Here is a 23,739-nt window from a genome sequence, read left to right on the forward strand (position 1 = left end):
TATCGTATAGTAATGTCTAATGTAGTAATGAAACTTTAGAAAGGAAAAATAAAATGTTTATCTGTTATAATCTAATATTTAGTCGTAAATTTTTATATGAAGTTATTATTTTGCTTGTTTTTAAATATAATATTGAGTAATTTTTAATTTCGTATTTCTGTTCAAATGTGTAGTTTAAAAAAAAAAAGTTATTTAATGTAATGTCCTTTATGTTTAATTATATTTTCTAATATTTGTTTAAATAATGTTAAATAGTGTTCAAAAAAAAATATAAAAAAATGGAGGAACAAACTTGGCAGCGTCCTGCAAATATTATGTAAAATTAGCGAAAAGAAAAGATCACAACAAGTTAAATTAATACTAAACTTGTTTGTACTTTTATAATAATCACTTAAGTTTATTAAATATGTAAATTAATAATAAAGAGTGCGAATTCCGCATCCGTTAGCGTAATCGTTCGTGTGCGTGTTTGGTCGGTTTATTTCTTTAATATGGGCTGAAAAGACTACTATTCATAAATTCAGATTTTAAAAAAGTATTATTAAAAGGTTCACTCTATAATATTGTGAAATATAAAACATGTAAGTATTTGTAAACAGTAAAGAGGGCAGTAAAACAAATGTCACTAAGACAGCCCAAAAATATACATGTTAAACTAAATTGAATTTGTTTAATGAATGTATTCCTATTTAATTACATGGTTAGTTATAAGCTATCTGCATGTTATATTAGTAATATTTATGCTTCAATATGGATAACTGAATGAAAATCGTACCGGAATTACATACAGTTATTCACATGGTAATTCTCAGTATGTTCGCGCTCTGTTAAAGGATCTGATCACCAAGTAGTTCACAGTTTTAATTCGAATCCGAATGTGGTAATATAGCGCACTGAACAGGATCCGAACCACAACGGTTACGAGTGATAGCATCCCAAATAGGAATATATAAACATCAAACCCCGCACGGTCACAAAAATGGCTTCCCAAACAAGGACGTACAAGAATCAAACCCTAAACGGTTACAAACTTCAATAAATTTCTTAGGTCTTCATATAAGTAATACCCTTACCTGGGATACCTACATAATGTTGTTAGCACAAAAACTTAATAAAATTTCCTATGACTTAAAAGTTGTTAAAAATATTTTGGATATAAATAGCTGTAGAAGCAGTTATTTTGGTATCTTCCAATCTTTGTTAATGTACGGCATTATCTTATGGGGAAATGATTCAAGAAGTAAATTAATCTTCCGTATTAGAAAAAAAAAGTTGTTAGAGTATTAGCCAATGCGAGAGTAAACGAACCATGTAGAAAAAAAAAAAAACTTTTTATAAGACTACAAATAATACCACTGCCATGTTTTTATGTATTACAGTTATTAATTTTCACGTGCCAGAATCTTAATTCATTCTTTGCCTATAAAGGAAACCTTCACTGTCATAATACTAGATATAGGGAAAATCTCCACATTCAAAATCATCATACATCATTGTTTCAAAACGGTCCCATATACTTATGTTCAACATTATATAATAACCTTCCTAAAGATATTCGTTACATTGAATCAATGAATGTATTTAAATCAGTTACAAAGAAGTATCTATTGGCTTTTATTCAGTAGATGAATACCTGTCTGCTAAATGTGGCTTGTATAGTGTAACTTTGTCTCATATAAGTCTCATATTCTGTTTCGTTATTGTTTTTTAGTATATATTAACTATTTCTTTGTATCTTATTTATTGATATGTCCGATTCATACCCTCGTCTTCCTTCGAGCTTCATGTATGACTATGGATGCAAATAAAATCAATATACATCTGTGTTGAAGTTATGCATAGGCATGAACACAATGAAGTCAGTTAATTACGATATTAACACTATCAAACGTTGACGTCTCTCATGGTCTAGCTCAGAAGATTATCATGAGATTCTAATGAAATTTATATGATACCACCGCGAGAACATAGTTTTCCAAACAGTAAATCAACAAAATTGGTGCACCTATGTCGAAATTACTCGTAATCATACACACAATTATGGTATGAACAGTCAGTCATTGAACCCCCACCCCCCAAAAAAAGAACCATTAAAATTGGAGCATCTATATCGAAGAGTTGTGTTTGAACATACGCGCACCGTATTATATATATATATATATATATGAATGTATGACATTACTCGAGCAGATGGTTCTACCAAATTTTGACACATTTCCTACATTTTTAGGTTAGGTTAGAGCTTTGTATTTCTTTTAGCAGAGCATGCACTAGGTGAGGAATTCCATTACTACTTGCAGATTGACTTCAGGAGGGCACAGTATAAATACATTGTGAACGTATGGCATAAAAACTACAGTGCATAAAACACGAACCAATTTGTGCTACGTGGCCACTCAAAAGCACGAATACTATCTGAGTCAGGCTGGAGCGCAACAGGGAAACTAGAGCAGTAACGAGGGTATACGTCCGTAGGAAGCAGGCGCGCCAGCGAAGGTGGTGTACAAATAAACGAGGATAGTGGAAAAGCACACTTAAATATACAATACTTTCACTGCCACTCAAAATTTATTTCAATATGTTGTGCATTGATAGTTATTACTTATATTCATACTTTCATTCCTTCACGAAAAATGTCTCACATCGTGTTTTACGTATAAATTTTTTTTTTTGGGAGAACCACATATATATGGATGGCATTTAGTACTTCCTTCAAATCCACCCACGGTTCCGTAGCTGCTACTGTGACTTATAGTGAGCACTTGAAAACGACCTCCTTTATACGAATACCCATCTTCGCTGACGCACCTCGCTTCTACTTTGACTGTGTTACATAGCATTCGTGAGTGTTAATATAACGGAATGAGAGCGTTAATGTAAGTTTCTGTCATTGTACAGCATATTGAAATGGATTTTGCATGGTAATGAAAGTATTCTATGTAATGGAAGTAAATTCCCTATTTACTGAAGCGGAAGAATACATTAATGCAAATAGGTTAGAAATAAACGGCGGGAATTTCCGGCTCATACGTTAGTCATGAACATGTGAAATGGATGTAATACAAACATACGGTTTTATTACAAAGACTTGTGTGATACAGAGTGTCATATTATAAAGTTTCTGCAGGGTCATGGTATGATGAAGTGTAAAATCAACTGTACGAAGTGTGAAAAAGGAATCGAAATTATCTTCGGAGAAAATATTGACAACTGCAAGACACTTGTGAATTTTGTCATAAAGTTCAGATAGATTTCACGGAGCGCCATTATTTAGCTTTGAGGGGCCAGATTAACCGGCCTTTTTGCGATACTCTATTCACATTCGGTTAGGTTACGTTAATAGCATTTAATTCAAACAGTAGTGCCGAGCGATCGTCAGCGAGTGACAGCCCCGCAGAGCAGATGGTATTATCCCCCCATTAATAATAATTACCGAGTTCACGGGTTAAATTCCAAAGTTGGGCGTCCGTTTCCAGTAAAATTTTTAAAATTTACAGGAAAGATATGGATAATTTGATCGTTTGGGCGCTTGATAATATATGAGAGTCTCGAAAAATATGTTTATTTGTTATATATAAGCGGCTATAAACATGGGACTATACGGCGAGCAGAGGGAACTACTTGGCGCAAGGTAACAAAACAGTTGCATTGTGGGAAAGAAACTAGCATATATGTTATCAACATGGCGAATGTACAAGGGCAATGAACTAACAGTTGTAACATTTGTGAAGCAATACGTTGATAACGAACAAAATCTTTTAAAAGTTTGTGAAGAGCACGGATTAATGAACCTAGTAACAAATTGCAGAAAGTGTGCAAAGGAGATAACAGCGAAAAACCGTGGCGAAAGCGGACGCCCAACTTCGGAATAAATGCCGAGTTCACTCGAGCAGATGGTTATTACGGTCATTTTAAGTATTTATCCACTATCCATGTTCATACGCATGCCCCTCGTCACTGACGCGCCTGATCTCGACGGAACCGCTCGGGCCTCCTACTGCGCTCCTGACTCGGTTTCATAGCATTCGTGCTTTTCTTGTGCCCACCTACCACAAGTTGGTTTGTGGTTTATGCACTAGCGCCTCATTTAGTGCACGTTCTTCAAAGCGAAACCGGAAAATGCAACAAATATGTGTCGTCAAAATTTGGTAAAACCGTCCGCTCGAATAATGGCATTAATTTTTCAACAATTCTTTCTAGTGTGGGGCCAAAAGTAAACCAGTACGATTTTAAGGAATAATTACAACGTATCGCTGACACTTCAATTACCTTTTTTAATTTCCTCCATTAATGTTTATCTTTAGTGGAAAGACTCCTAATATTGATTTCTCAATGTAGAAGCAAATATTACCATACTTTTAGTCAATTTTCTTCCAATGATTTTGTTAGCTAGAAAGGGAAAAAAAGAAAATCGCCGAACCATCACCTATTACTAGCTTGTATACACTATACATATAGTAGTTCTGTCTAGTGATTCTGAAGAACGTCTAATTGCTTTTGTGCTTCTACTAATTTTCTGGCTAAACGATCACGCCTTCTTTTTACCCATTCTATCCTTAATTCTTTTGCTTTATAACCTGACACAGCACCAACAATAAACATTAAGAATGCGACTACAACAACACTTCTCCCACTCCAATCTCCCATTTCTATCTTATGTTATCTTATTATTATGTAACTTCTGTTTGGAAATCTTTCTCCGAGCCACACTTGAGAGCTCGATCAGCTGACGACGATCTTCGCTACTTATCAGTGTTACCAACTAAAATTTTTATTTTCCAGCAGCCAGATACAGAGTGAAAACCAACAAAAATAGCATCGAAATAACCAGATTTTACTTAATAATTCAGTATAATAATAATAATAATAATAATAATAATAATAATAATAATAATAATAATAATAATAATAATAATAGTAGTAGTAGTAGTAGTAGTAAAAATAATAACTTTTTTGACGCAGGGTATGTTCAAGGTGTTAAGACAGTTTAATTTAGATTAACTTTCAAGAGTTCCAAACACTGCTTTATTTATATACTAGTTGAATATACCCATGCTTCGCACGGGGGCTATATTTGGAAGTCAACGCCTGTGGGAGTATCACCATTGATCTCAGCGACCGCGAAAACTATGGATTTGACATTAATATCGGTCAGTTTGGGTTATTTTTATATGTCTTTTTATTTTAGTTGTCCACCACAAACTCATTTGACCGAGAAGCGGACCAGTATCCCTTGCACCAGAGGTGAGCCTTCTGCCACTGAGCCACCATGCTTCTTTGATTGATTGAGAATCTACCATATTTTTAAATTTACTGCAGTCATTCTTGATGTTGTAATTCTGGAGGGGGCCCTAAATATGTATATGTAATTATCCAAAGTTATTATTAAAATGAACAAAAATTTCAAAATCTGAGTGTAAAAATGTCCCGACAATGTCGCCCTGACACGGTAGGTGGATACTTTATTCTATTGATCTAATACATTGTTATGTATCTTTGTAACCGTTAATCGTTATTACGAACCTTCCATTCGTTAGTTAATTTGAAGTGCAACGTCCCGTTTTAGCACCAAGGCTACAGGGAATGTAAGCCTCCAGAATGAAATGGGACCTGAACTACTTTAACGCGTTCAATGCTCTCCATTTGCGTAACTCGAGGGCAGTAAGCCTCCTAGATCATCGTGCCTCCCTTCTCGAGTTACATGCCTGCCTCTGTGGGGAAAATTTTGTCTCAATATCTTATGTAAAAGGAAATGATGATAGAAATGATAACCTCTGTCGATTCCCCTCCCTCATGATTTCGAATCCGGGTCTTGCCTCCAAGTTCGTCTTTTTAAATCGTACTATTGGATATTTGTATGCAGAATCAACACAAGCTACTGTTGCCCTATATACGATTATTACATACTATTAATACTAAAAAGAAACTACATATTCAAATCGCTTTTTTATAATTTCATTTAACATTGCATTTATTTATTACTTTCATGTAAAACTTACCATATTTTAGGTTTATTTTGTCCTGTCGCCTGCAAGCTAAAATCCATTTTTGGAGACATTCCCCCTCTTTTTGAGGAAATCTAAAATATTTTTAGTTCCCTTAGTTTTTCTGTAATAATTACTACAGCCATAAACTGCACAGTTAGGCAGTCTCGATATCATTTAAAAGAACAAAGTAACAAAGAATGTCCACTTGTCACTTAGAGCCGCGCCTTTTCCCGTTGTCTCTTGCAAACCAGATGACGTCACAGCAACGACAGCGCGCCAGGCGACATGCGCATGCAACCACCTTGTAGTCTTTCCACCATGGGTTAGGTTAGGTTCGTACGAGACTAAAATATGCAATCAGTGGCGGATCCAGGATATAATCAAGAGAGGAACTAAACCATAGTTTGCAGCTTTATCCAGTGTAAAGCAGGATTGAAGCCCATTTTATACAGTGTATACCTGAGCGTCAAGGGGGGGCTATAACCCCTATATCCCCCTTGGATCCGCACCTGCGTGCAATGCATTTTTACTATATGGGAGATTCCTGAAATAACTATTTGAATAAAAGATAATTTTTATTTTTAGAAAGAAGGCACATACTGAAAATTAACTTGATATTAAACTTTTAAAAAGAAAACTAGATTTCAAGCAGATAATATCTTAAAATAACTGAATTTCCCACTAGCAACTCAAACATTAATGTACTAACTAAACAGTCTCCCAGATAGACGAGATTTGGTTACAAAATGACTGAACTGGCAACAGTACTACAGAGCATAATAGCTCGCACGTGAGTACGGATCAGTGTTGGACAAATTTCAATTGAATTAACAATTAACAATTAATCTGTAAATTTAATTGTTAATTGCAATTAACAATTGAAGTAAGTAATGGTCAATTGTTAATTGAAGTTGGCCATTAATAAAGGAGAATCAATTGCAATTAATCAATTGATTGAAAGTAATTGCAGTAGAAAGTAATTGCAATTGAATTCAGCCATTCAATTGCAATTGAAATTAATTGGCAATTGATTGAATTGCAATTGATTTCCACAGCAATTACTTTCAATTGATTGATCAATTGCAATTGATTTTCACTGATTAATTTTCAACACTAGTTCAGAGAGGGCGTGGGGCAATGAAAACTTTACCCACGACCAACTGACCCACCACCCATCATGACCCACGACCCACCGTGACCCACTCTGACCCCCCACCCACCATGAAACACTCTCACCCACTGTGACCCACAGACCCACCAAAACCCATTGCCATCAACTCTGACCCTCTTCTTTACTGACTAAAGAGTTTAAACTTATAATAAAACAAGGCTATGAAATTATCACTCATCGGAGTTTGAATTTCTACGATAAATCGCTCAAGCACCGCTCTATTACAATAACGGTGGATCTGTCCTTTCTAATATACATAAAGTTTGTTTGTGTGTCTGTGTGCAGCCTGTGGACCAGACGAGTGGACCGAAAGTTTCCAAAATTTGGTCACGGGTACCTTGACCTAGGCCCCAGATCAAGAAGAAGAGTTCTTTTTCAAATTTCTAACTAGGGAGTCTCAGGGGTACATTTACCGGGACCGTCCTGGGGACCAGACAAGTTGACCGCGAAATACCAAATTTTGGTCACGGATACTTTGGTCCAGGCCCCAGACCAAGACGAAGCGTTTTTGACAAAATTGGAGCCAGAGGGGGTCTCAGGGGGGCGTTCACCGGGACATGTAAAAGTAGTAGAAAATGACCGATATACGTGTCGATTTCATAGTTTTCGCGGTTTCTGAGATCAATGGTGAAACTCCGATCGCACTAACTTCACAATTCACCCTATTCGGCTATGGGTCGGGGGTTATCGGGGGGAGGGATACCAAAACGTAAAAGTAATCCAATATGACCGATATTAGTGTCAAATCCAAAGTTTTCGTGGTCGTTGAGATCAATGGTGACACTACCATTAGCGATGACTTTCAAATTCATCCACCATTGTATGCGGGCCTTGGGTTACCAGAGCGGGAATTCCAAGCCATGTAAAAATAATCGAAAATGACCGATATTAATGTCAAATCCATATAGTTTTCGGGATGTCCGAGCTCAATTATGAAACTTTTACTTTCACATTTAGCCCCCATCAGCTAAGGAACAGGGGGCATTATAAAGGTGATCACGACACGTAAAAATAATCCACAATGACCTATATTAGTGTTAAATCCGTAGTTTTCGCGGTCGCTGAGATCAATGGTGATACTTTCATTAGCGATGATTTTCAAATTCAGAAACCATTGTATGCGGGCCGGGAGTCACCGGGGGTGGAGAATTGCGAGACATGTAAAAATAATCGAAAATTGCCAATATTAGTGTCAAATCCATAGTTTTCGCTGTCGCTGAGATGAGTGGTGATACTCCTACAGGCATTAACTTTTAAATACAGTCCCCATTGGCTGGGGGCCAGAGGCGTTGTTTTTTTTTTAAAAAAAAAATTGGAACAAGAGGATTATGAGGGGCGTTTACCGGGACATGTAAAAGTAGTAGAAAATGACCAATATTTGTGTCGAATCCATATTTATCGGAGTTGTTCAGATGTATAGTGACACGCCCGATAGTGTTTATGTTCAAATTCAGCCCCCATTGGCCTTCCCAATGAAAACACATGTACGTTGTTGGCTATATATTCACACAAAATATATTTTATCTGATCCGTTCGAAGAACGGGCATAATAGCTAGCACGAAATGGTAAAGTGTTTGTCATGGACCAAATTGCGATGAATTCAATTATAAAGATAATTATTATAATTATCATTGATAAGTATTTCCTTGTTGAATTGCAGATACCTTTCAGTGAAAAAAAGAATAACATTTAAAAGTTCCAAATCAAGGTAAAGTAGACCAACGTAAAAGAAAAAAGTATAAAATTTTCCATATAATTAAGCGTACTGTACAAACTTAAAATTTCCTTGTAATTAAGCTTACAGTACAAATTTTATGTCTCATTTTTTCACAACTTGATATCTTTGCGCTCTGAACGCTAAACACAAGCTTCAGCAATTATTACAATAGAAAGCAGTGGATGTATAATGCGAAGCACTGTATTTTTTGTTTCTCAACTAATATCGATCGTTCTCGATTATTTTTTACAAATCAACCCACTACCAATTTCCCATACGTAGAAAGTCCTCCCCCCATAAAAGAGATTTAAAAAATGCTACGACACGTTCTGTTTATTTTTAGCTCCATAAATTGATGTCGAGTTTCGTGTCGAGCCGAGTTTGACAAATAGCTCCCTCGTTCAACTCGTTTTAATTCGTTTTGAAATTTGAAATACTGGAAAGCGAAAGCCATGAGAAATGTAAGCAGTAATATGGAATACTTTTAGTGGTGCTCACGACAGGGTTGCATTTTGTCTCGTACTTTTAGTGCATCTCGAGAGGTACTTTTAATGCATCTCGTCTCGTCTCGATAGCGAAGCGACGCTAGATTTTTATAACGATGGCGTGAGCACTGGCGTCATTAACTTGTTCCGCCACCAACGAATTTCGGGATGGTTTCTTTTGGATTGTTTTGTGCCATTTTGTACACCTATTGCCACTTTTTTGTGCATCACCGCAAGTGGGTCAAAATAGGCCTACAAATATGGTGGACAAGTTAATGCTATTCCGCCTCCAACGAATTTCGAGGTCGTTTCCTTCACATCGTTTTGTGCATGTTTTGTGCCGTTTTGTGCACCTACTTTCATGTTTTGTGCGTCATGGGAAGTAGGTTAAAACGGGTCTCCAAGGTGGGACGAAAATGACCCACTGAGTGCGTATTTTCATGTCATGTCATTGAGCTGTGCGTCACTGGAAGTGGGTCAAAATGGGCTTCCAAGATGGGACAAAATGATCAAGAGTTCCGCCACTATCGAATTTCGAGGTCGTTAATTTCACATCCTTTAATGCTTGTTTTGTGCCGTTTTGTGCGCCTATTTCATCGTTTTGTGAGTCACTGGAAGAGAGTCAAAATGGACCTCCAATGTGGGACGAAAATGACCAACTTTTGCGCCACTATCAAATTTCGAGGTCGTTTCTTTCCCAACGTTTAGTGCCATTTTTGTGGCGTTTTGTGCCTATTTTCGCGTTTTGTGTATCACTGGAAAGGGATCAATGTTATCCTACAAATATGGCGGAACAAGTTTCTGTTCCTTCAGGAACGATTTCGAAGTCGTTTCCTTCACATCGTCTTGTGCGTGTTTTCTACCGTTTTGTAAGCCTATTTCCACGTTTTGTGAATCAATAGTAGTGTGTCAAAATGGGCATTCAATGTGGGAAGAAAAATGACCCACTCTCCCACCAGTATCGAATTTCGAGGTCGCTTCTTTCGCATTGTTTAGTGCCTGTTTTGTACCGTTTCTGCGTATATTTTCACGCTTTGTGCGCCACCGAAACTGGGTCATAGACGACCTAAAAATATGGCAGAAAAAGACATATTCATCCCATTTTAAAGGCCAATTTTGACCCACTTCCACTCAGTATTTCTTCTAGACATGTTTTTGTGGTGCACTGCACACCGGAGCTATCAGAGTGCCCCTCCCCGGCGGAGACCTAATAATACATCTATAATAAAATAAAAATAGAATAGTACCAGGAGTGCCACCCCGAAATACTAAATGTGCCCCCCCGGAACATTTTTTTAAAGGAACGACTGCTTCCACTGACGCACAAAGCGACACAAGTCACGCACAAAAAAAAAAAAAAAAAAAAAAGTGAAGGAAACGACCTCGACATTCGATGGTGACGGAAGAGCATTAATTTGTTCCGCTATACTCGTAGACCATTTTGACCTATTCTCGTTGTCGCACTAAAGTGGAAATAGACGCACAAAACGGTACAAAACAGGCACTATACGATGCGAAAGAAACGACCTCCAAATTCGATACTGGCGAAACAATGGCTCTTTTTTCTCACACCTTGATGGGCCATTTTGACGCATTTCTGGTGATGCTCAAAACGTGGAAGTAGACGAAGAGAACGGTACAAAACACACACTAAACAATATGAAGGAAACGTCCTCCAAATTCGTTGGTGGCGGAACAGCATTAACTTGTTTCGTTATATTCGTAGGTGCAGTTTGACCTACTTCCGGTGACGCAGAAAACGTACAAAACGATGCGAAAGAAAAAACCTCGAAATTCGATAGTGGCGGAACAGTGAGTCATTTAACTCCCACTTTGAAGGCCCGTTTAACTCACTTCCGGTGACGCACAATACGAGGAAGTAGACACAGAAAACTTTTTTTTTTTAAAAAAAAAAAAAAGGCATTAAATGATGCGAAAGAAACAACCTAGAAATTCGATAGTGGAGGAACAGTGGGTCATTTTCGTCACACCTTCGACGCCCATTTCGACCCTCTTCCAGTGACGCACAAAACGTCGGAATAGGCGCACAAAAGGGTACGCGATGTGAAATTAACGTCCTCGAAATTCGATAGTGGCGGAACCCTTGGTCATTTTCGTCCCATCTTGGAAGTCCATTTTGACCAACTTCCGGTGACGCACAAAACATGAAAATACGCGCTCGAAACGACAAGAAACTGGCACTAAACGATGTGAAAGAAGTGACTTCGAAATTCGTTGGTGGCGGAACAGTGGGTCATTTTCGTCCCACCTTGGAGACCCATTTCAACCCACTTCCCATGACGCACAAAATATGGAAGTAGACGTACAAAACGGTACAAAACGATGTGAAGGAAACGACCTCGAAATTCGTTGGTGGCGGTACTGCAATAACTTGTTCCTTCATATTTGTAGGCCCATTTTGACTCACTTCCGGTGACGCACAAAAAGTGGGAATAGGCGCACAAAGCGACACAAAACACGCACAAAAGATGCGAAACAAAGCACCTCGGAATTCGTTGGTGGCGGAACAAGTTAATGACACCGTGAGCACCAATGTAAGTATATACTGTAGTTCCCACCATGAAGCCTGAGAACTGCATGGTCCAATTTTTTAGCCAAAGCAGAAAACCAACCGGGCTAGTGATGTCAATCGGCTCGGCTCGGTTCAACTGAGCGAACAACTTGAGCTGGTTTGGTTGGGGTTGAGATAACCCATCGACTGGGCTCAATTGAGCCGATGGCTTGAGCCGGCTCGGTAGGGACCAGTCATCGACTTGGCTCGATTGGAGCCAATGGCTCGAACAAGCTCCGTTGAAATGAGTCCATGGGCTGGGTTCGAGTCAGCTCAAGTGAGCCCATGGCCCGAACCGGCTCGGTTGGTATGATCAATCAGCTCGGTTCGGTTCGGCTCGGTTTGGTGAGCCGTTGGTTCGGCTCACTTCTCAGTTCGGCTCGATAGTGAATGAACTGTGAGAGAGCCGCTTGAGTCGTTGACAACCCTAAACCCGGGTCAAGCAGTTTCGAACATGTTTACCGGGGTCCTATAACTTTTAACAGTTTTTGGCTCGAGCCCGAATACTTAACAGTCCTGAACTCAAACCTCGTGACCGATGTCCTTGCTTCCTGAAGATTTCTTGACAACCGAGATCAACAGTCAACTAATTTTTAGTATTCAGATACAAACCGCCTATATTTCATGTTTATATACGATGTTATAATAATAATGAGTTATAGCAGTAGCAGTAGTACTAGTATCATTGATAATTATATTGACGATATAGGATACTTGAAGAGACTAGTACTTCGAACTACACAAAGCATTTAGCTCGAACTGACTCGTTTTGGCTTGACTCGACTCGAAACTCGATCCGAATTCGAGTCGAGTTTCTGGAAATTTTTCGAGCCGAGTTCTCGAGTCGAGCTCAAAGATGTCTGCTTCAAGTCGAGTCGAGGTTTTAAAGAATACTCGCTCGAACTCGCTCGTGCCCATCTCTATATTGGAAGTAGTTGACCGGAATAGACCCTTTCCGATACCGACCGCTTTAGTTCGTCAAGACGAGTTGACATATATATCCAATAAAAAATGCTTTTGTCTGCCTTGTATGGTTGTTTGCTAAGAGAGTTCTCTCTCTCTATCGCTATATATATATATATATATATATATATATATAGTATGTGATCAAAAGTATCCGGACACCCCCAAAAACATACGTTCATAAGAGGTGCATTGTGCTACCACCTAGTGCCAGGTACTCCTCATTATCAGCGACCTCAGTAGTCATTAGGCTAGTTTTAGACGGAGGCATTTATCGTAGCATTTCTCGTAGCAGATGTGCTGCCAAAAATTTCATATAATATTCTATGGCATCAAAAGTATATGGTGCTTTGAAACGGTAGCATTTCGATAAGCATCTGTTGTGACGTAGCAAACAAATCACTGGAGAAGAGCGCAATTATGGCTCTGAAATAAAGCGTGAGATAGTAATTGTAACAACAGTTCTCGCCGGTCATATTAAAAAACGAAAATCACAAAGAAGTATGTGGACAAAGAGCATCCCTACTCCAGCTCATTTTTCTTTACTACAATTCAATTTCCCACACAAAACAAAGAGCATGGATATTTGGCACAAAATCTTTCGCTTCTTTTTAACACACCACGGCGCTGCAATCGGACCAGAAATGCTGGGGAAAATGCTACGAAATAGAGCAGGTTCTATCGACAAGAAATGCCATAGGATATGCCATGGCATGGGAAATTGTATAGCATTTTCTACTTTGACGGTAGGATATCTATGATACGACTCCTGCTATGAGAAATGCTACAATAAATGCTTCCGTCTAAAACTAGCCTTAGATATCGTGAGAAAGCAGAATGGGGTGTCACTTGTGCCAGAAGTCTGTACGCGAGATTTCCACACTCCTAAACATCCTTAGGTGCACTGTGTCTGATGTGATAGTGAAGTGGAAACGTCAAGGGACACGTACAGCACAAAATCGTACAGGCCGACCTCTTCTGTTGACTGACAGAAACCGCCGACAATTGAAGAGGGTCGTAAAGTGTAATAGGCAGACATCTATCCAGACCATCACAGAGGAATTTCAAACTGCATCAGAATCCACTCCAAGTACTATGACAGTTAGGCGTGAGGTGAGAAAACTTGGATTTCATGGTCGAGCGGCTGCTCACAAGCCAAAGCCACACATTACACAGGTAAATGCCAAATGACGCCTCGCTTGGTGTAAGGAGCGTAAACATTGGACGATTGAACAGTGGAAAAACATTGTGTTGAGTGACGAATCAGGTGCACAATGTGGCGATCCGATGGCAGGGTGTGGGTATGGCGAATGCCCGGTGAACGTCATCTGTCAGCGTGTGTAGTGCCAACAGTAAAATTCGGAGGTGGTGGTGTTATGGTGTGGTCGTGTTTTTCTTGGAGGGGGCTTGCACCCCTTGTTGTTTTGCGTGACACTCTCACAGAGCAGGCCTACATTGATGTTTTAAGCACCTTCTTCCCATTGTTGAAGAACAATTCGGAGATGGCGATTGCATCTTTCAACACGATCGAGCACATGTTCATACTCCCCGGCCTGTGGCGGAGTGGTTACACGACCATAACATCCTTGTAATGGACTGGCCTGCACACAGTCCTGACTTGCATCCTATAGAACACCTTTGGAATGTTTTGGAACGCCGACTTCGTGCCACGCCTCACCGACCTACATCGATACCTCTCCTCAGTTCAGCACTCCGTGAAGAAAGGGTTGTCATTCCCCAAGAAACCTTCCAGCACCTGATTGAAAGTATGCCTGCGAGAGTGGAGCTGTCATCAAGGCTAAGGGTGGGCCAACACCATATTGGATTTCAGTAGTACCGATGGAGGGCGCCACGAACTCATTTTCAACCAGATGTCCGGATACTTTTGATCACATAGTATATATACAGGGTGAAGATCAACTCCGGGAGATGATTTGTGACATCGAAAGAAGACAAAAATCCTTTTGCATATTGTCGAATTCTGCGCCGTGTAAGAGTGACAGGGTTGCGAACTTGGCGTCGAAACTCCAATCGTGACAATTTGAACGGAAAAGAAAGATGTGCATACTTCGGGAGAAAAAAAAAAAGACAAAAAATCTTCTTGCTTAATGTCAAATTTCGCCTCGTAGGAGTACCAACTTGGATTCAAAAATCGAATCGTGACCATTGGAATGGAACAGAAAGATGTGCGGATTCAAAAATCGAATCGTGACCATTGGAATGGAACAAAAAGATGTACGGATTCAAAAATCGAATCGTGACCATTTGAATGAAACAGACAGATGTGCACATACTTCAGGAGGTGATTCGTAACATCAAAAGAAGACAAAAGTCCTCTTGCATACCAGAGCATTCATCAAGTATTACCAAAGGGGATTATTCCCTCATCCCCTTTGTAATTCTCATACTGTCCACAGGTATAGACACGAAGCGTCAAGAACATTTTTACACAACAACTGTGGTAACAATAATATAACTTGTAATATCAATATAATTACTGAGTAGATTACATTCTGTTGCTACTTAATATGGAACATTGAAATGTTTTACAACTGATTTGAACATTTATATTGTTTCATGCGTTATAAACATATGGGGCTTTATGCAGAGTCGTTTCGACGTCTGATTAACGTCATACTACGGGGTTGACTAACGGATGGTTATCAAAATTGTATTCAGAATCTCTGATTAGCACGTAGTATTTAACGAAGTTAAACACATGTGACTAATTAATCTAGAACAGAGGCTAATCTTTTACCCACGGTTTAGCGTTCGGCACAACATTTCGTGTTTTGTATTTCATGTATTTTCATTTTTACAGACTACGCATGCGCTCATCTACTTTTCCGTAGTTGTCACATTTATTTTTCTCACACGATGCATTGAGGTTATGTAAGTTATTCTTACCCAAATCAACTTTTTAGTTGTACTCAAAGTAGACTCTGAATACCAAAAAGTGCAGATTCCTTAGTAAAGAGCTAGTATGCTATCAACTAGTCTGTGACTAACTTTCGATTAACGAATTCTCTCTGAATACCGCACATGGTGAATTAATATTTTACTTGTAGTTACAAATGGCTACTTTATTGGTTAAAACAAAAACAAAAAATGACCCGAGCGGGAATCAAACCCGAGACTCTTTGCACGTGAGCCGTAGATGCTCCTCACTCTGCCATATCGTCACTTGGTAACTTCGTGCGTCGTATCTTATATGCGGTGAGTCGAAAACTTTAAGATGCTTTTCCTCCACTATTTTTGGCTATTGCGCTCTCCCAGTTTTTAATATTAACACTTCAAATGTGCACTACTACCTCGCGAAAGATGGTCCCGAAGATTCATTTACCAAAAGTATGCTTTCTCCTTGTAAGTACTGACTACTGTAGGATGAATCATTCCCGTGTAAAACTAGCTTTCCGCCGACAGCGCCACCTATCTTTAGAAACACTAGAAGTTCGATTCCGCGTTTTAGGCGCTCAATGAAGATCAGTCAGATGCATCAGTGTGTGGTAGTAAGCTCCAATTAGTGTTATATGTGGTAGTCAGTGTGGAAAATGGGGCGCACTGTTAGCATTAACCCCTTTCATATAGTTGAACGGTTAAAAGGCAAACTAAGGCGAATATTTAATGATGAAACGTCAGTTGGAGCGGAAGATGAGTCATTTGCGACATTTTTATGCAATTTAATTATCAGTGAGTACGAAAATGAATTAGAAATGATACACACTCGACACTCCACATAGATGATGAAATAAATGCACTGTACAGGAAGACATCTATGATAGCAGTTCAGAGCAGGAACAAGACATCAATCCAGAGCGGGAGCAAGGCAGTAGTCAAACCGAATATAACGTATTTCCAGCACGAAAACTGAAAAGAACGGATGTTTTATCGCAGTTTACAGACGAAGACATCCGGAGTATCTACAAAGATTATCATGAAGGATGATACAACTCGTATAAGAAAGCTTCTGGTACAACACAAGAAAATTATTTCGTTAAGTAACTCCAAACCTACTTTGGATTATGGACACGCGGTCTACAAACTCCGCTTCGTTTAAAGGGAATCGGAAAATGAAATTCCATACAGTGAAATGTGAAGTCAACAGATTTTGACGAAGCGCGAGCATTAGTACATTACTGGCATTTACAGTGGTGGGCTCTTCAAGTGGCAAAAGAAGTTGGCTCATCGGAATTCAAAACGTTGCCAACTTTCATTGAAAATCTTAAGAAACAAGCAGGAATTATTGCACGAACGATTATAATCTTTTCAACAAAAAAGGACATTGCAGAAGATGTAGGTATTCGTGTAAGTGGTGGGATGTTTACTAGTGAAATGAACGATTACATACATTTGCGTCGTTTGCCTCAAGCCAGTGCATGGAATCGTGACCAGAGTCAGTACAATTATGAACCATCATCTCGTGCTACTTCATCGAAAATAGAGGAGAAAGACATTGTTGGAGCTATTCAGGCAATGTCCAGCGCGACGCATAGCTATAACATTGATGTTGCGATATCCATGGATGGGAAACTTGCGAAGAAGTTATACATTTGTTTTCAGGGCCGCAAGGACACTTTGGTCCATAGGTGTCAGTGAATGTGCAGCAACGATGTCCCCAAAATCTGTTTGTCGACGCTAGTACATGTAGTAGTGGTAAAATGACCAAAGAGTATCTGAAGCATTTTTTAAAGTGTTCTGGCAGGAAACATGGACGAACACTCTCTATTACTTTGTGATTCGTGGTCTGGCCATAAGGATGTCATTTTGCTCGCAGAGGCTATTCCCGAGAAGTACATTCATTTGAAAATAATTCCTCCCAAGACCACCAACAGACACTAGATGTCTATTTTTCCGGCAATACAAACTTTACACCAGAAGAATAACCGACTATATTCGCTTACGCTTTGATAAGCCCCTAATGAAGTTGCATCTTAGGTGTTTCATAATGAACATGCATTCTGAAATCTATAATCAACTATCAGCTCCAGTTTATAAACCGATGCTTCGTTATGCCTTGCAAAAATCGGGGTATCAGGTTGAATCTCCAGTTAGTAGCTCCCAAAACATGATTGACGTAGCCTTTAATTCTGGACTTGATCTTTGTGGACATGAAAGTGAAGTACACATGCAGTGCGCAGATTTGCTTTTTTGAGGTGTTCTTATCGCAAAGTTACGTTATGTTTCATTTATTTCATTGTAGATCCACATGTACACTTTCGTTGATTCCATTTGTTTTCTTAACAACATAAAGAACTTCTGTAATTACTCGTCTTGTGCAATTACTATACTTGTTATCGTGTGCACACACACTTCGTGTTGTTTTCCTGTTTATAGGTGGCGCTGTCTGGGCAAAACAAATTTTACACGGGAATGACTCACTCTATAGTGGCCAGTGCTTACCCCTGTATATATATCTGCCAAGTTTTGTTGATTCTCGCGTTCGCATTGAAACATGTCCCTTGTTAGTGCGAGCTAGGATCGAACCAAGAACCTCACGCACCAAAGGTAAACGTGCTACCATTAGGCCTGGATAGCTCCCAAACTATCAATGGAGAATGAATATGTACCCTCATGCTTTAAAAAAAATTGCGCTTACTATAACACACAATTTTTCGCAATTATTCCACTTTCCTTATTTTTACGGGTAAAATTCAGTTATTAGTAAGTGGAGATAATAGAAAGCAATCCATCTGAGAAGATATTTCCAAAAAATATAATAAAATAATAAAAATATAAGCAAAAAACAAAATTATGCTCGTTTTTGTGTATACTTGCAATAATGCTTTCGAGGGATTTTTGCAGTAGCAGAGCACGATTGCATAGGGAATTTCACGATTCGTAGTATCGTAGTATCCAGAAGTTGAATCAAGGAACTGGAAAGTGGAGTAAAATATTGCATTTATTGGTTTAAACCTATGGTGTAAATTGTCTGCCAAATATAAATTACCTTCTGTAACCAAGATGTTGTACGGAAATATAGAAACAAAGAGGAAAACTTGTCTTAAGTTTGGAAGTGATGTGCTCTATAGCCATGAGCATTTATTTGTTAGGAAAAAGACAGGCAAGGAAAGGAAGTCTCTGTGGACAAGTCGGTAGAATGGCGGAATAGTAGTTGTTATACTGTTTTGACACCAGATTGAATCCCATCCCATCCATTTTTTCTTTTTTTTTTACAAAATATTATATAAAGTGCATAATTTTCATTTTAATAAGAATCGAAACAATATAATAAGGAAATAACTTATTGATAGTGTCCGTTAATCGACGTATTTATTCAAGATTAGGGTACTATTGGTAACAGCCAAGGTTTTCAGTTTATGGTATGGTGTGCTTATTCCTCCCCTCCGTTTTTGCGCTCAACTCACTTCAAGTGTGTCTGTGAGTCAGGAACAGAAAAAAAACATGCGTGACCTGCAGCCTTACAGTTACAGCAAATGAAATAGAATAACTCGTTGTCATAAAAAAAACTGGTGTTAAATTATTGTTCTAGTGTTTGTGTGTGTTTCTTTTTAGAATATTGATTCTCTCTCTCTCTCCTTTTTTTCATATCCACAAGTGCAAGAAATGCAATCATAAGTCTGTGTAAGGAATAACCCTTAAGGGATCCGGAGTTTTTGGGCTATTTTTTAGACTTTCAGTCAAGCAGCTACTGCATCGTCACTATTTATCCTAGGATCATGGTTCATACCTCATTCTTTTCAGAATGGAGCTGGCTTTCAAATGATACCACTTGCATGCTCATATTATATACCAGGAGCGGGAAAAATGATGTCAAAGGGAAAATTTTGGAGGGATTTTTTCCCGCACTTTGGACCCCTCTGGAGCGGACCTCTGTGAACGTAGCCATCTAAAAAAATCTGATAAATAGTACTTGGTATACTGAATGTGTGTGCCAAATATCAAATTTCTATCTTGAATACCAAGGGCGGGAGAAATTTTATCAGGAATTCCTACCATGCCCCAAATTACCGTAAAACACCATGATCTCAGGTAAAAAATTTCCTGAGACATCCCTAATTACCCTAGGGTCATGTTTCGTCCATCATTCTCTTCAGAATAAAACTGCCTTTCAGGCGGTGTGACTCACGCAAGGATGTTATAAAATAGAGGATCTGCCCCTACGTATCTTCATCACATGACCTCAATGAAGCCGAAAAACAATCTAGCATCGTCTGAGCCGGCACGTCTGATTGGCTACTCTGCTTTCCGCCATGATTGTTGGCTCGAAACATTGCGATCTTAATGGCGGTGAGTGAGCAGAGTAGGTGTGGCGAAGCTGTGACGTATGACTTCATGATTTTGTTGTATGGGCAGATCCTCTATTTTATAACATCCTTGGACTCACGTGTCTCCATCATGTATCTAAGGCGGGAAAATGAGGAAAAACGGGATTTTTGGGGTCTAAATATCCTTTTTTCAACATTTAGCCCCCCTGGACCCCCCTGTTTTAACGCAGAGATCTGAAAAAAATCTGGTAAATAATACTCGGTGGACTGAATGTTTATGCACAATTCCAATTTTCCAGGTGCAAAAGTAAGCCCGCCAAAAAAAAATACCGACAATGTCCCATATTCCCGTATACAGAGGGAAATTTTTAAACGTTCCCTGAGACATACCTAATTATCCTAGGGCCATGTTTCGCCCATCATTCTCTTCAGAATTGAACTGCCTTTCAGGCGGTACCATTCACTTGTCCCCATCATGTATCTAAGGCGGGAAAATCCTGTGAAAGGGATTTTTTGGTAAAAATTTCCCCTTTTCAACGTTTAGCCCCTCTGTACTCTCCTGTTTTAACGCAGAAATCTGAAAAAAATCTGGTAAATACTACTCGGTGGACTGAATGTTTGTGCACAATTTCAATCTTCTAGGTGCAAAAATAAGTCCGCAAAAAATAATACCGAAAATATCTAAAATTCCCCTATACAGAAGTATATTTTGATAAAAATTCCCTGACACTTCCCTAATTACCCTAGGGCCATGTGTCGCACATCATTCTCTTCAGAATAGAACTGCTTTCAGGCGGTACCATTCACTTGTCTCCATCATGTATCTAAGGCGGGAAAATGAGGAAAACGGGATTTTTGGGTAAAAATATCCCTTTTTCAACTTTTTGACCCTTTGGATCCCCTCTGTTTTAACGCAGAAAACTGAAAAAAATCTGGTAAATACTAGGTGGACTGCATGTTTGTTCAAAATTTCAATCTTCTACGTGCAAAAATAAGCCCGCCAAAAATACTTTACATAAACCCCCCAAAAAGTATTACACGAAAATATAAATTTTAGACTTATGACGTCATCACCTCCTATGTCTCGACGCAGGAAGGTGTGAAACCATTCGTAATGTCTTCTACAATGCCTCTGGACTTGAAAAACAAAAACAAAAAAAAAAAAAAACGGACGAAAAAGCTCAAATAGGAGAGTTATAACGCAATGTACCATGAAACACCCCGTATGGTACAAATTGTACCATGGGATCACCAAAGGGATAAAGAATGCTTTTTTAAACAAAACTAAATTATACTGCTATATTTGTGAGGAACACGAATGCTTCCAAAAGATACCATGGATATTAACTATAGTCATACCGTTCTTCTGAATTATACAGTAGCGTGAAAAACACAATAAAATGATGTAACAGGCATAAGCTTTTTTTCTAGCGTGACAACACATTAAACATAACAAATTATTTTTTGGGGAGGGGATTACAAATTATCACTTTACATGTCGGTGTAGGTCTATTCGTTTTCACATTCGAGCGACGAAAGAAGAAAGTATGGTGATAGTTATAAAAATCGAATACGAGATTTCAATGAATTCAAGTTACATGGCCCCTACATATCGAAAAAAAATATATATTCTTTGATGTCTGTACATCTATTCGTCTGTCGGTTTGTCACGCTCTTACATGCACTCAAATAGAGGCCATACTGTTCAACGAATCTGGACCGAATTCTAGATATAACGTTTTAATAACATACTATCGTTTTGAATTTTATATCCTTCGACAGCTAAAAGTAAGGGTAGTTTACTGAAGGATGAAAATTTAAAATAATTAAATTTTCTTTTAAAAAGCTGTGAAGATTTTATTTTTTTATAAACATATATTTTTTTAACAACTCCCCACCGTAGTATGAATCATTTTCCTGAAAAAAAAAATAGTGTAATTTACTGTATGGTATGCGTTCCTTTTGCACAATTTTCTCAACCACATTCCATAAATAAATTTATCATTAATTACCTAACAATATGACAACTAGTTCGTTATGTAAACATTAAGAAGTGGTAGTTTACTCTTAGGTTGAGCTTTCCCCTGATGATTTTTCCATTAACGCCTCAGGCAATTTTGTTCATATTTCGTAAAGAAATGTTTCATTAATAAACTAACATACAGCATAAATCGTTTAACATACAGAAGGAGTGCTTTTCTCAAGGGTTGAATTTTTTTGACAATTTTCTCAGTAATAACTGAGACAAATTTGTTCTAATTTCAGTAAAATTATTTTCTGTAGTAATCTTACAATATGGTATAACTCACTTGTTTCGAAAAAAAATCCAAAAGAGATAGTTTACTTTGACAGTGAAATTTTTCCCGATGATTTGCTTAAATATTACTAGAGCTACTTGGTCCAGATTTTATAGCATAAATAGTTTATCCTCAAAATTACAGATAGAATAGTTTACCTTTGGGGGTAAGTTTTTCCCGATGACCTTCCCAAAAACAACTCAGGAGATGTTTGTTGTCCATATTTCATAAATAAATGTTACATAAATAACCTAACTATATTGTATAATTTCCTCATCTTGAAAATCTAGAAGTGGTATATTACTTTTGACAGTAAGTTTTACCCTGAGATTTCCTCAAGAACGACTCAGGCGATTGTGTTCGTATTTCATAAATAAGTATTTTATGAAAACACTAACAATATAGCATAGCTCGTTTGTCCTTAAAAGATCCACAAGGGATAGTTTATTCTGGGGGTTACTTTTTTCATGATTTTCTCAGAAATTACTCACAAGCAACGTACAGAACAAGGCACGATCAGATCCGACTCAAACTTCGCCCAGAGAACATATAATAGAAAATAAGAAAAACGCCAAATTGGAGCTGCCCCCATCCAGAAAAACCGAAGATATGCTCCGCAACATAACGCACCACGCGACCATATGAAATAAGGTAAACGTCGCAAGATACCCGTTTATGTCGGAAACGGAAAGGATGGGCAGCACCAGGATATCAAGATATTTGATATGCTATAACACTGACTTGGCGGCCATCTTGAAAGCCGCCATCTTGGATATAGCGTAAGGTATTGAAATGAGAAGCGGGGTGTATGATATATAAATGTAAGGTAAAATGCAAAAGGAAAACCAATGATGTAACCGCGAAAAACATATGTGTAATGGTATGGACGGGACGAAGTGTAGAAGACTCGGGCAAAACAAACGTTTATTCGAAGGGCAGAATAATAGGGCAAGACTCCACGATAAATGGTACGCGACAAGTAACTGCAACAGTGTCTTAGCATAGAAGTGCTAGTGCATCCACCTTGACAGATTATGCCTTCCGAGGATATTGGGATTCCGTTTGGAACAGTGAAAACCACAATCGCAACCCGCGATACGATCACTCGTTTGGAGACTACATAATCTACAAAGGACTACCTCTTATGGAACAGCAATTCGGCACATCACTCTGGAGTGTAGGACATATCATCTTGGATTGGTGATCAAAAGCGCGACCTACCTGTGATTGAAGCCCACTCCTGGACACCGTTTTGTACGTTTTTTGTTCAATTTTCTTGTTGTTTCGTGTGAACAAGAGACATTTCGGCCCACATTTGTT

General features: G+C 38.5%; 1 protein-coding gene across 4 annotated transcripts in view; it reads right to left on the reverse strand.

The window, feature by feature from the left end:
* The window catches only part of LOC145694888 (isoaspartyl peptidase/L-asparaginase-like), a 54,210-nt gene extending 49,455 nt beyond the window's left edge, over positions 1-4,755 (reverse strand). For 3 of the 4 annotated variants that reach the window (XM_081771608.1, XM_081771610.1, XM_081771609.1), the window contains exon 1: positions 4,270-4,755. In XM_081771608.1, coding sequence (XP_081627734.1) covers positions 4,270-4,288 — 19 coding nt within the window. In that variant the 5' untranslated portion in view covers positions 4,289-4,755. The remainder of the gene's footprint in view (positions 1-4,269) is intronic. The other variant, XM_081771606.1, reaches the window with a different exon arrangement.
* Between the last annotated feature and the right edge of the window lie 18,984 nt (positions 4,756-23,739).

This window comes from Thermobia domestica, chromosome 9 (genome assembly GCF_964235325.1).
Source record: "Thermobia domestica chromosome 9, izTheDome1.hap1.1, whole genome shotgun sequence".
In the NCBI taxonomy this organism is placed as follows: domain Eukaryota; kingdom Metazoa; phylum Arthropoda; class Insecta; order Zygentoma; family Lepismatidae; genus Thermobia; species Thermobia domestica.